General features: G+C 39.2%; 1 protein-coding gene across 1 annotated transcript in view; it reads left to right on the forward strand.

Moving 5' to 3' along the window:
* mybpc2a (myosin binding protein Ca) overlaps window positions 1-13,358 on the forward strand; it is a gene marked incomplete in the record, with an annotated part of 61,965 nt that overhangs the window by 18,824 nt on the left and 29,783 nt on the right. The window contains 7 exon segments of the mRNA XM_014018770.1: window positions 3,559-3,636; window positions 3,730-3,878; window positions 6,444-6,561; window positions 6,801-6,849; window positions 12,612-12,668; window positions 12,745-12,914; window positions 13,163-13,295. Coding sequence (XP_013874224.1) covers window positions 3,559-3,636; window positions 3,730-3,878; window positions 6,444-6,561; window positions 6,801-6,849; window positions 12,612-12,668; window positions 12,745-12,914; window positions 13,163-13,295 — 754 coding nt within the window.

Below are 13,358 nucleotides of genomic sequence, written 5' to 3' on the forward strand. Positions count from 1 at the left end.
TATATATATATTGTAGGGATGCACAATATATCGGAATTCATATTGGTATCGGTCCGATATGTAAAACTGGGCTGATTTAAACATCCAATATTGAGTTCCCACTTTTTAGCTTTGTGTTTCTGTTTTGGGAGGGGWGATGGTTGATTGAGTGGTGTCTGTTTGATCATGACAGTGATATTGATGCTGCGTAGCCAGGAATAAATGAAGTAGAGCCATATCAGAGGTCTGGTCGTTTATTTATGGTATCAGGAAAAGACCCAAGTGTGTTGACACTTTTAATGTAAAGTTGACATTGTTTAAAATGTCTTTGGTATGACAACTTGACATTAACCAAGAAACCTGTTATAAAAGCTATTAAGTATCAACTTTAACATTTTATTACACTGTCATTTTTTTAATCTTAACGTTGGCTGTCATGAGACCAACATATGTGTCGTTAATATTTTCCCTTTCCTAAAGTGGAACATGTTAGACTAGTTATAAAGATGTCATTGAGTGTCATTACACTGACAAATGCTTATAAATACTCTAACTTGTCTAGAGATACTCTATTGTATTAAAATTGTCATTAATATTTCCTCATAACAAAGCCTTTTTTTCGTGTTGGTTAATGTCAAATTGTCATAAAAAGACATTTTAAACAATGTCAACTTTGCATTAAAAGTGTCATAATTTACCGAATGGCACTTAATACAACAGTCATAAACATTCATGAGGACTCATTTAAGTTCATGACAGGTGTTATGTCATATTTATGACAGTCTTATGCACACCCCTTCAAATAGTGTTTCCAAAAAATGTTCAAGATATCTGTAATTCATCTAGAGATATCTTAATGAGATTTTTGATTGTAGTTCTAGATATCTCTAATTTAGTTTTTCTAGAGTCATTATTTGCTTTCAAGAGATCTGCAATTTAATTTGCAGTAGTCAAATCTCATATTTAAATTTATATTTACTGTAGCTTAAATAATGATGTCATTTAAGATAACCTTAATTAGATTTATGACTGGTCAGAACAAAAGAATGAAATATGTTMAAAGCAGATAATGACCTGTCTAAACTAACTTAGAGATATCTGGAACTGTATTTTTGATTAGTCAAAATTCATTTTAATATATCAAGAGTTGGAGCCTCCGTACAACTTAATTGTAATTCTGTCATTCATACTAGTCAGAATGTAATTTAAGATATGTCAAATAGGTATTTTGCCTATAGTCAAAATAGAATTAGAGATATTTTAATTAACTAATAGCCTATGTCTAGGCATGAACCAATTTCAGAAATCTGGAAAGCAACTGTGGTGAAGATGATTTAATGTTAAAATGGCCTGCCATAGACTGTGTATGTTGCAGGTGCCCCTTTGAGACCCAGACACTATTGATGCATGTGTGAAAATATTCACATTTCTGCACGCTGCAGTTCAGAAAAAAGTTTCCTGTCTTGGTCCTGTCCTCACCTGCTTCTGCTTCTTCTGTCTGTCATTTCTGAATTATCAGAGCATCATTTTGAAAACCAGGAGATGTTGCAGTGATGGCCACTGCTGCAAAATAAAAAAAAAGTTCATTATATTGGCAGTTTAAACAATATTTATTATAATAATTACACCAATGACTTTATTCCTTTAAACAACATTCTCTAGTGAGTACATGTTTTGTTTTCATCATTCAGCTGCTATAATTACCAGGGTGATGTTAAATATAACAATCCACAGTGAGCTGTTTGGACACCATCAAACAGAAACCGGAGAGGTTCTGAATACAATCTGACAGAAAACACAGAAAAACAAAAGAATCCAAATGGTGACAGGGATATTTTTAAACAAAAAGGAGATCAGGCATGATCAATTAAATAAAGCAAAAGTAACAGGAAAATAGAAAAATGAAAAAAAAAAACATTAAATCAAACATGAAAACAGGACAAAAAGCAACTGAATTAAGTGAAGAACAAAAAGTAAATAATGTTAAACACAAAATAAAATATCAACAGTTTAATTTCTAATGAATCTGTTTTATCACTAAAACAAAGACAACTCTTAAATGATCAGTTTGACCTTCTGACAAAGCTTTTATTAATTTTACTCCTGTAAAATGTATCCAAAAATGTTTCTGAGCGTGTCAATGTTCTTAAAGTATAAATAGCCTATGGAAAAAAAAAAAAAACTCTGCCGGCTTTTGTCCAAAATTTAAATCCCCAGTTTCTAAAACCAGCCACAGAATCTGGAGTTCATTCCTCAGAGAAACTTCATCTCCAGCGCAGGAAGTATTCGCAGTAATGGTCTAAGTGTGTAAACATTCAAATGTGTCCCCCCGGGTTTCATTCCAAGATCAGTTTTTCCTACTTAGCATTCTAAGTGAAACCCTTTAAATCATCCCCAACATCTGAACTTGGATCTATTCTCAGAGGTGCATTTGATTAAAAGATCAAATTACACGAGCCAATAAAAACAGAGAGGCCGGTGGGAGGGGGGGCAGAGGCGCCGACAGCACGGCTCTTTGAATTTATGGAGACCAGTGACCTCATCTGACCCTGGACCCATTCTGTCAGCCGCTGGTTTCCTCCAGTAGATCCTCATAGAAAAGATTTATTTATTATTTTGATAAAACTGTCTACAGTTAGAGGGGTCATAGTTGCAGTTTCCTCGTCTTAATTCTCCTCTGGTTCTGGGTCAGACTCTGGTTCTGGGTCAGACTCTGACTCCAACATGCAAGGCTGGATGGACAAGTCTTCTGTTGCTGACATCTTTTAATTAAACTGGAAATAAAATGTTTCTGCAAGCTAGAYAATGCTAACCCCCTCTCTCAAACCGGAGTGGACCGGTCTGGAAGCCGAAGGGGGGCGGGGCTTCACTCAACAGTAACAAAATGACCTGCTTTGAGACACACAGTGGAGAAGTGGTGAAAGAGGAGCTGGTAAAGTTAGATTAAGGAGGAATTCAGACCAAAGCTTTGTAGTTCCACTTTATAAAGACCCAACTGAAGGATTTAAATGTGAAAAAGAAGGATTTAAACGCATGATAATTAAACAGACAAAAGAACAGCTTGTTTTGGTCAGATGATTTGCAGATGGGCTGCGAAAGCATTTCATTTTTTGGTGATTTAAACTTGGGATTTAATTTGGATTTTTAAATTTAATCAAAAGCCACAGTTCTCRAAAAAATTACCCAGAGAATCACCCAGGAGCTGGAACAGCTTATCCATAAAGAAAAGTCAGACTTTTCAGTGTTTAGATGTTAGTTTTATGCAGTGTTTTTTAGTCGACTGTAATACGTTCTGTCTCGTATAACGTAGCAGCAAAGACAAGCAAACGTGCTGAACAGAAACTTCCTGTTGCTCAGCTTCAGTCCTGYGCTGACACTTAAAGGGAGTAAAACCCCTGAGCTCACAGAAGGTAATTTAGTGGTTTGACACCTTTAAATTAAAGCTACAAATTCTCCCTAAGTGAGAAGATAATTTGGTGGTTTGCTCGGTCCCTTTGTCTCCTGATGCTGTCTATTATCTGTGCATTTATCACGGTGGAGCCAGGTCCATGTTCACTTGTTTTAATTTGTGAATCCCAGAAGCAGGAGAGGATTCTCAGCAGTCGGGGACGTCCGGTCTGTTTGTCGTGAAGCCGGAGAGCGTCACTGCTACCAAAGGTGYTCACCACTAAACCCCTGACTTATATCCACTATAAAACAATTTGTCGGCATTAACTAACCACTGCTTCTCACTGTTTCTCTTCCTGGCAGGGAGGGACATTACKTTTGTGGTAAAAGTGGACGCGTCCAGCCTGCCAAGGAAGCCGGGGATGAAATGGTTAAAGGGGAAGTGGCTGGACCTGGCGAGCAAAGCTGGAAAACACATTCAGTTTAAAGAGTCTTATGACAGAAACACCAAGGTTTGTGTTAATTATGTGTGTTTGAGCCTTTATTCATGCTTTGCTTCATTAGCTTTAATAAACGGTGCAGTTTGTAAGAGTTTACTCCATTAGTTTTCTAAATATGCAGGCATGCACTCAATGTAAACAAAGCTGAAAGCCATGAGGAAGTTTGAACCAGGTGCCTGATTAAGCTCTAATTTTCAGTCACTTRGGCTGTTTCTGTAGGTAAACAAACACGTTTAATGACACATTACCCATCGATATGAGGAAAAAATGAGAAGTTGGTCACTGCAGTCACTAAGTGGGAGTTTCGTGTTTTGTGGGAGGAGTTTGTCCAAGACATGATTGGTCTGTTTGACATTTGTGGGCGTCGTTTTTTTAAAGATAGGTAGGATTGACTATTTTCTGTGGGTTTTGAAAAAGCTGTAYCTATTTGGTTGGATGAATGCTGGGCAGATTGGGGGCCGTGTAAATCGGTTGAAACGGCCAGACAGTGCCCGTATTTTTTCAGCTGTATGTACTTTCTACTTCTTACGTTTTTTAAAAAATGTAAGGAGTAGAAGTAAAAAGTCAGCTGAAAAATAATTACTCAAGTAAATTACAGGTAATCAAAATTTCTAGTTCAGAATTAAAGTATTTGTTATTAGTTATGTTACAACTCTGACACCAAGTCACAGCAAACGTTGTCTTATGGCACCGCAGCCAGCAGATTGCGCTATTTTTTTAGTATGCATAATTTTAGTAATAATAACTCGAGACAGAATGGTGTTAGTTGCACCAATTTATAGTCAAAAATTATATTTACGTGTTCTTTTAACATGCCCCATATGTTCATCCGACCAATTACACAAACAAGAAACTCCCCCTATAAACTGCAGAGACCTCGACTTTGAAAAAAGTGCAGATTTTGTTTATTGCTTCAGACATTTTATTGTCTCTGGTTGTCATGACTTTGCAACGGTTACTTTGAAATTTGCAAACACGTGCTTCAAAGGCCCYTGTCGTATTTTGTGGTATTTTGAAGCTCTGATGGTGTTCAACAACACATTCTCATTCAGCTCACATTAACTGCTGCCATTTGATCAAAGTTCATGGCTTTTCTGAGACCCCCAGGAGGACTGAGACCCCCCGGCAGAATCAGATGGAGAGATCAAATTCAGCAAAACATTATTCTGGACTGTTTTACTCATGATGCTCGTGAGGTGGTGGAGGAGTGMCACAACAAACTTTTACCTAAAGCTTTAATTAAAGATGTATCATCTGTGTGAACTCTGTCAAAACTTTTAAAAATGTATTATTTTTATTGATTTATAGCATTTTCAGTTCTGCTTCTCTTCATATAAAATAGTTAAAACTAGAAAAACTGCATTTCCTGCAAAAATGCTAGTATGGATTCTTATTGCTAAAAACTCTAGCTAAAAGCTAACTATAGCTAAYAATAAATATATTAAATATATTTATAGTATAATATATACTAAATAAGTCAAATTAGCTGAAAAAAAGCAAAAGTACAAAAAAGTGACAATATGTTGTACAACAGCTGAAGTAGCTAAAATGTGCAGTAAAACAGCTAAAATGTAGCTAAAAATGCTGAAATTAGCATAAAGAAGCAGAAGMAGTACATGTTGTCTGATTTCGGCAGAAAGAAATAAAATGGCCACCAAAATGTGAATTTATCTTTAAAAAAATTTCAGCTATTAACAGCTGAACAGTAACTAAAATTGCAGAAAACAGCTTAAACATCATAAAGCAACTGAAAGAAGCACAAAAAGATTACATTAGCAGAAAGAAGCACAAAAAGGTAGAAATTAGCTGAATAATAGCAGAAACGAGTAGAATTTTAGCTGAAACAGCAGAAAAAAGCTAAAATTAGCTAAAAAAAGATGCTAAAATTAGCATTAGGAAGTTAAAATAAGCAGAACCAGTGAAAYGTTTATGAAGCACAGTAAAGATTTTTAAACATTTTGAAAAGTTTTAAGGATGTTGAAAACGGCTCCGTTCATTTTCAATGGGAAAATGTGGCAGAAAAAGTGAAATAGCAAAAAACAATTATAAATAACTGAAATACCAAAAGTCATAGCTGGAATGCCCTGAAGGAAATGAACGGTTTGATATATGAATTTTTGAAAATAGCAGAAAAATTGTGGAATGAGATATGCGGTGAAGAACGTGCCCGGTCCTTAAACGTCCCAATTGTTCCCAAGTGTCCGAGGAAAAAGCGGGCCCGGCTGTCAAATGTCCCGATTGTTCCAAAGTGTCCAGAGGAAGACCTGGGCTTGGCCCCCCAGTGTCCTGACTGTTCCCAGTCCCTGGTGTCCCACYATTGCCAAGTGCCATGTTTTTATTTGCAATATGTTCCAATGGCTTCCCAAGTGTCCCAAACAGGCCCTAAATACAAAATGTAACATTTGGAACCATTAGAGCTTAATCAAGTAAACTCCTTAAAACCAGCATTCTTTATYAACAAACAGGTGTCAGCGAGTGAGTGCTTGTGAGCACGTACCGCACATCTGTGTGCACCGGTGTGTGTGTGTGTGTTATAAACCTGCGTGTTCTTAGCATATCATCCTGTCTCCCCGTCAGATCTACACTTACGAGATGAGCATCATCAAAGTGGTGGACGGAGACGCAGGTGGCTACCGCTGCGAGGTCACCTCCAAAGACAAGTGCGACAGCTGCGCATTCGAAGTGTGCGTGCAGGGTGGGTCCGCACACACACACCTAATCACATTATTGTCATCTTCCATTCAGCTCGTCCAGCGTGGCGATGTAAGCAATTCTGTCAGCCAATAACTCAGTGAGTGCGATGCACATTAGGGCCCATCATTTAGCGGCCCCGCGGGGTCATCAGTTCATTATTCCTGTGCTGCCGGAGCCCGCCGCGTAATGAATTAACCTGGCTGAGCACTCACCAGCCTCTCTTCTTCTGTCTGCTTTCAGCTGCACAGGAGGACCAGCAGGACAACATCTTGGAGGCTTTTAAGCGATCGTGAGTGTCAGTGTCGGCGGAGCGTCGACTCAACATGTCAGCCGTCACAGAGTCTCCCTCTGTAGATCGCTGCCTCRGGGCATCTGTCAGTCCCAACCAGTGTCTGCGCCCGTGCGTGTGTCAATCCCTCACTGGTAGCAGACTCTGTTCCAGTCAGTCTGCTGTGCCTCGCTTTCTGTCACGTCTCCTCTGCTGCCTTTGCYTCACCTGAAGTTTGCAAATCTGTGCTTTTACAAAACCTCCCAACTTTATTAAGGTTTGGTTTCATCACTGTTGCAGCTTTCTATCTCTGCTCCGGCCTTTAAAAAAAAAAAAAAAAACTAATCTCAGCTCATCAGCATGTGTGCCACGTAGTAAATCACCTTCGCTCTGACACACGGAGCTCCATATTTGTAGCCTGCGTCTGAAAATATGATTCCCCGTCCTTCATTAGCGCCGGAGCAGAGAGGCGCAGGTAAGATGAGGGAGTCAACATGCGAACAGACAGCTTCATATTGTGCTTTCGACAGCGTGTCAGTGGGCTTATTTGCAGAGTGGTGATTTGAAGGAGCGACTGGGTGCAGTGGGGGAGGTTGGGGCGATAAATAAAAAGTGAGATGTTCGTTAAGGCCCGACTGTGTTGTTGGAGKGATAATCTATGAGAAAAATGCATTGTTACTTGGAGGTCATGCAGATTTAACTTTAGAGGGTAAATCTGGAGGATCACACCTAAATGCACTACAAAACTTTACTCTTTACTGCATCATTGACAGTGTTTGTCAGATTCTATTTTGCACTTCTTAGATTGGTTAAATTTCATTTTTCCTTTTTTAACACTATTATTGTTGGGTTGCAGTCATGTGGCCCCTCAGGAAATTCATATGGCGCAGCCGTTGGGAAAAAAACTGATGATCTTTATTGCTCGTTGCGTAATGAGCCTATGATACAATGTGTCATTTTTGATGATTTATCTATCAAACGCTGTATTTCTTTGCGTGAATGGGAGTCCAAATTTCTGTACCAGACTACAGTATACATGAGATCGTATTATACACGAAAAATACGGTATACGTCTGCTTTTCAATCTTGTTGAATAACCATCAGGTGGAGCTGCACAGGGTTTAAAAGTAATCGGTATACCGATTAGCCAGGAAAAATGTAGCCAGGAAAAATGTAGCCAGGAAAAATGCAGTGATGTAAAATCTCCATTTCGCTGCATTTTTCCTGGCTACACTTTCTGTAGCCCTTTTGTACCGGAAAGTGGAAATTTCCCACTTGCACATTGTATATGTACGCAATTACAATGGCATTTTTATAATAATAATAATGCATCAGTCTTATATAGCGCTTTTTGAGACCCTCACAGAACCTTTACAATTTTCATGCATTATTCATTCACACACACTGATGACAGTAAGCTACATTGTAGCCACAGCTGCCCTGGGGCACACTGACAGAGGCGGGGCTGCCATACTGCACCACCGGCCCCTCTGACCACCATCAGTAGGCAAGGCAGGTGAAGTGTCTTGCCCACTAATTAATCACCCTTTAGGACCGACTTTGGACACCGCTGTATTAACCGAAGGAAACGGCTGCATTTACTTCCTGCCCCCCTTCTGCATTTTGTGATGTCGATACTATGTCATCTGCAACTCAGCAATAATAAATGACAGTTTTAGGTGACAGAGGATGGCAAAATAAAAGTTTGAAAATGACCAATTCTTCGATACACTAAACTTTTTATCTCAATCTGAGGAGCTGTAAGCTTTTCAAGCATTATTATTATGAATATTATGAGCAAATGTTTTCAGTGACACCTTCTTCGTGTGGCTCTGGTGCATGTTTCAGTGCGTTGCAAACCTACCTGCTGGGTGTTTTTGTTTCTTCTTCCACATTTTAAACAAGTTGGGTTTGTGACTCCAGAAACTCCAGTCCCAGTCACAGAGTTTGAAGACACCAAGCCGCTCGGTGTTATGACACATTCGGCGTCGCGTCGACACCCAAATGCAMTCCCCAGGTCACATTTCTGCATGTGTCACAGGGAAGAAACACGCACTGACAGRGGATTTAAAAAAGTGCAAAAACACAGCAGAGTGAAGCCACACAGTCTGAGGACAAACACATGCTAGCTGAGAGAAACAGGCAGAGGAGCTGAAACTTCAGAAGGCAGGATATTATCACCTGCCGCTGACAGGAAGGCAGAGCCATGGTGCTTCTGCATGTCTGTCCACTGGATGTGTTTTAGTATTAGGTTTTTATCTACAACACTTAAACAGTGGTGGGCAGCACTAATATAAAAATTAGTTCCACAAACCCTAAAACACTAACTCAAATATTTAGGTCCCCTAATTCTAAAGCACTAATGCACTGAAAGTTTTAGCAAAAGCTAATTCTAAAGCATTAAAATAACCCAGTCAACCCATGAACGTTCTTCAACAGACAACACGAGTCACATGTTGATCTCTTTAGACTRATCATTTTCCACAGCTGGATTTAGGTTCATATATTGTCACCTGGTGGATCAGTGACACACATGAACAAAATGTGTGACAGCTTTCACCCTCAGCTGTTGACATRAATGTTGATCAATAACGTTTAAWGACRTCAGTTATGCTTCTAAATTTAMRSTATAAATTTAGCAAGTGCTAATTCACTAATAAATTTTTAAATTAGCAAAAGCCCAAAAGCACTAATCAGGAAATTAGTTCCTCTATTAGTGCTTTAGGGAAACTGTGCCCACCACTGCTCTTAAAGTTTTGAAGGCTCAGGACTTTAGAAAACACAAAAATGGATACATTTGAACAAATTTTACAGATTTTGAGGTAATATTTATTGTCATAGTWGCTGAGCCAACACTTTGAGCGTGACATCACATGAGATTGTGCATWTAAGGTTTGACTAAAATGCAACTCATTTCTTAGTGAAGGAAATTTAGTGACTTATTAATTGAATTTTAGCTCCAGTCTTGTATTTCACACTCTGTGTAGCCATATGATTTAAAGAGAGGAACAGAGTCAGTGTGTCTTATCAATATGAGGCCTTTTTGTCTGTCGGTTACGTTTTAATATCTGACATAAAACGCACCGCCTCCAGGGTTGTGACCAGGAAGTCAGATGTAGTTAAGAGATTGATTCATCATTAAATGAATTTTGGGTCTTCTCGTAGATTCAGCCTGGCACAGACTGCTAGAGAGGATGGATTGTTTTGGTTTTGATAAGGCCAAGGCCTTCTTTTCCACTCTGAGGCCTGGCTGCTGACTGCTGTGGGCTTGAATTGAGTCAGACTTTTGAATAAAGCTTTTAGAAGAGGAACAAGACTTCCAAATTATTGATCAGAATTTTCTTACAGCGTGAGACTCCCAGCCTAAAACTCTGGCATGAACGACAGTGGGCCGGCGATGTGCCTACTTCTAAAAACTGAATCAGTTTTAATGAGTCTGAAATAGGTTGAACTGTTTGGCTTGTCTTATGTTTTGGAAATCTTCATATTTCCAAGGCTTGTCAGACCTTTTTTTTTCTTTTTTAGTGTCGTCTTCGTCTGACTGGTCGACCAAGTAAAAGTCCTTCAGCCAGAAAAGTCCCATGAAACATTTATTGTAGTCTGACWCGACACTCTGAGATTGTTTTGATGGCACTTTTAAAATATCCTTAGAATACTGCACCATGTTTATTCTCAGAAATAAAAAGCGAATGTTCATTTCAGGATTCAGACTGTAAGTTGGGATGTTTTTACATTTTATCGACTGAAACGTGCCACAGCTGCAGCTCGGAGTGTTAAAGAAAGCTTGTTGTTTCAAGAGAGGGAGGAGGATGGACTAAGAGCACTGCTGCAACAAGACATAACATTTTTATTTTATCTATTTAAAATGTGAAAGCCAGTRAGAAGCTTACAGTTATTGCGTTTGAGGCTCCAGAATCTGCAGGAAAGTGTCTCAGCCCTTAAAAGCTGCGTACATGAAGACTYATTTGTTCGTTTTTCTGTCACTCCACCCATGTTTACACATAARGGGATTTTCACATTAAAAGTTTTATGCACATATAGCTTGACCCTCAACCAATTAAGTGGCTTCAATGATGTTGAAATAATGTCTCCAAAAAAATCTCCTTCACTTTGGTATCTACTGATGCCCGCCCATCAAAATGCTCCAGAAAGCCTCCAAATTTCTAAACGAGGTTGATTTACTTCGAACACCGTCGACGCTGAYCACAGCTTACATCGCTTTCATGCTCATCCAACCATTTGTTGCCCCGTGAACGAGAACATTATTACTATCAGAGGATGGATGTTGTCCTTGGACAAACCGTTCATCCATAAAACAAGCGTGATCGTCCAGGATGTGGGAGAATTTATGGGCATTTATTTTGGCCTCGGATGTGTGAAATTAACATCAACCGTACGAGGAGAACGCTCCACTCCAGAAAAAGAGATCTGCCAAAATCAGTCAGGGTGGAACAGAAACATCAAGCTGTGTATAAATGTGGGAGTTACAGGAACCAACATCTCACCTTGTTACYTAACTGACAACAACACAAGACAGTTCTCTTCATTTATACCCACTTCTGTGCATGGAAAAGTTACCAAACTATTATTAAATTTAAATTAATTTAAGATTATTTTGGTGTTTTTAACTGAACTTCCTCTAAACTTCCTCTTAGATGTCCTAAATTCTAGATTAGCAGCATAATGAGATCTTGTGTCATAACTAAAGGTTTTCCTGTTGAATTGTAACCATCAGGGTTTAAACCACATGCATCAAACTCAAGGCTTGCAAGCCAAATGTGGCCCACTTCAGCATTTTATGTGGCCTGTGAGAGCTTCAAAGTTGTAATAATGTCCTAAAATAAYTTGTTTTAAAGCCAGTATGGACCATAAACTACATCTCTCATAATGCATGTTAATTAMTTTAAAACGATGGCCTCCCACCACCAGGTGGAGCTACACAGGGTTTAAAAATAGTCGGTAAAATCTCCACTTTGCTGCATTTTTCCTGGCTACATTTTCTGTAGCTCATTTGTACTGGGAAGTGGGAATTTCCCACTTACACATTGTACATTTAAACCAGAGCACTCCTCAAGTGGGAATTCCCTGTTGGAATGTCAAAAACAAAACAAATCAAAAAAATGTTTTACCTTTAATAGTATTTCTATATTATTTATTTCATATTTAGTAAGTCGTACACGTAGTTCTTTGCAGTGTTTATAAGAGGACATGTTAAAACTGTATCTATGCAGGAAATACCAGGTAGAGCTGAGTTAGTGTTTGTTAGTGATTCTCAGTTGTAACGAGACGATGAATGTCTTACTCAAACCAGGTTGTGAGCAACCTTTCCTGCAGCCTCTGCAGCTACGTGCTGAGAGGAAGAGTCTCTGGTGCATGTAAACGAACCAGGCTTTAATAAGTTCAATTAACTTTGAAGAGGATAAAATAAAGTTTGGACTTTGTGTTAATCTGTTTGAGTCGAGAGGTAAACTTGTAGTTCTGCTCTATTTTCACGCCGGTTCATTTTTTTAAATTTTATTTTAGAACTGGATAAAACAAGGGTAAGCTTTAGCTAAAGACACTAATTCATTTAAAAAAAAACAGTTCATTTGTTTAAATAAATGTCTTTACTGTGTTTCTGTGCTTATTTTTAGTTTGTTGTAATGAGGAATAAAAAGGGATTTCTAAGTGAAAATACTAAATCTCCAGTGCTGACGGCTTGCTGCTCTATTTAAATAATAAATGTGGTAAAATAGATTCAATACACCATAATTAATCAGAAACATCCTCTCTGTTTCCTCCAGCGGGGATGCAGATGAGGATGCTGGTGACCTCGACTTCAGCGTGCTGCTCAAAAAAAGGTATCCAGAGCTTCATCCTTTACCTTCATCTATGTGGAGTTTTTTTTTTTATATGTGGTTTAATATTTACATTTAGGAAGGAGAAGAAGCCGGAGGAGCCAAGAGAAGAAGTGGATGTTTGGGAAATCCTAAAGGCAGCCAAGCCCTGCGACTACGAGAAGATTGCCTTTCAGTACGGCATCACAGACCTGAGGGGCATGCTGAAGAGGCTGAAGAAGATGAAGGCAGAGCAGAAGAAGAGTGACGGTGAGGAACAGACAGGAGAGATTTTACGAGGCAAAAGCAGACTTGAGCACAAGGAGTGAGATGGCGGGGAGGACGGGAGACCTCTTTAAGGCTTTAGGCTGTAAATACTAGCAGCTTTTAAAAGGCCTCAGGAGAGACGTTTTACAGCCGAGACGACAGGTGGACTGTGTGTCAGCCTGCTTCAGGTCGGCTCGCGTAGYTTATTTTACTATTAAAACAGAGATGCTAACATCGTACTTTCGTCTCAGCTTTCCTGACCAAGCTGGATTCGGCGTACTCTGTGGAAAAGGGCAAGAAGATCCAGCTCACAGTGGAGTTGGCTGACCCCACAGCTTCAGTCAAGTGGTTCAAAAACGGGCAAGAAATCAAACCGTCAGCCAAGTGAGCTGCTGTGCCTGTGCCTGTGTGTGTGTGTGTGTGTGTGTGTGTGTGTGTGTGTGTGTG

Source organism: Austrofundulus limnaeus, unplaced genomic scaffold (assembly GCF_001266775.1).
Source record: "Austrofundulus limnaeus strain Quisiro unplaced genomic scaffold, Austrofundulus_limnaeus-1.0 Scaffold201, whole genome shotgun sequence".
Classification (NCBI taxonomy): Eukaryota; Metazoa; Chordata; class Actinopteri; order Cyprinodontiformes; family Rivulidae; genus Austrofundulus; species Austrofundulus limnaeus.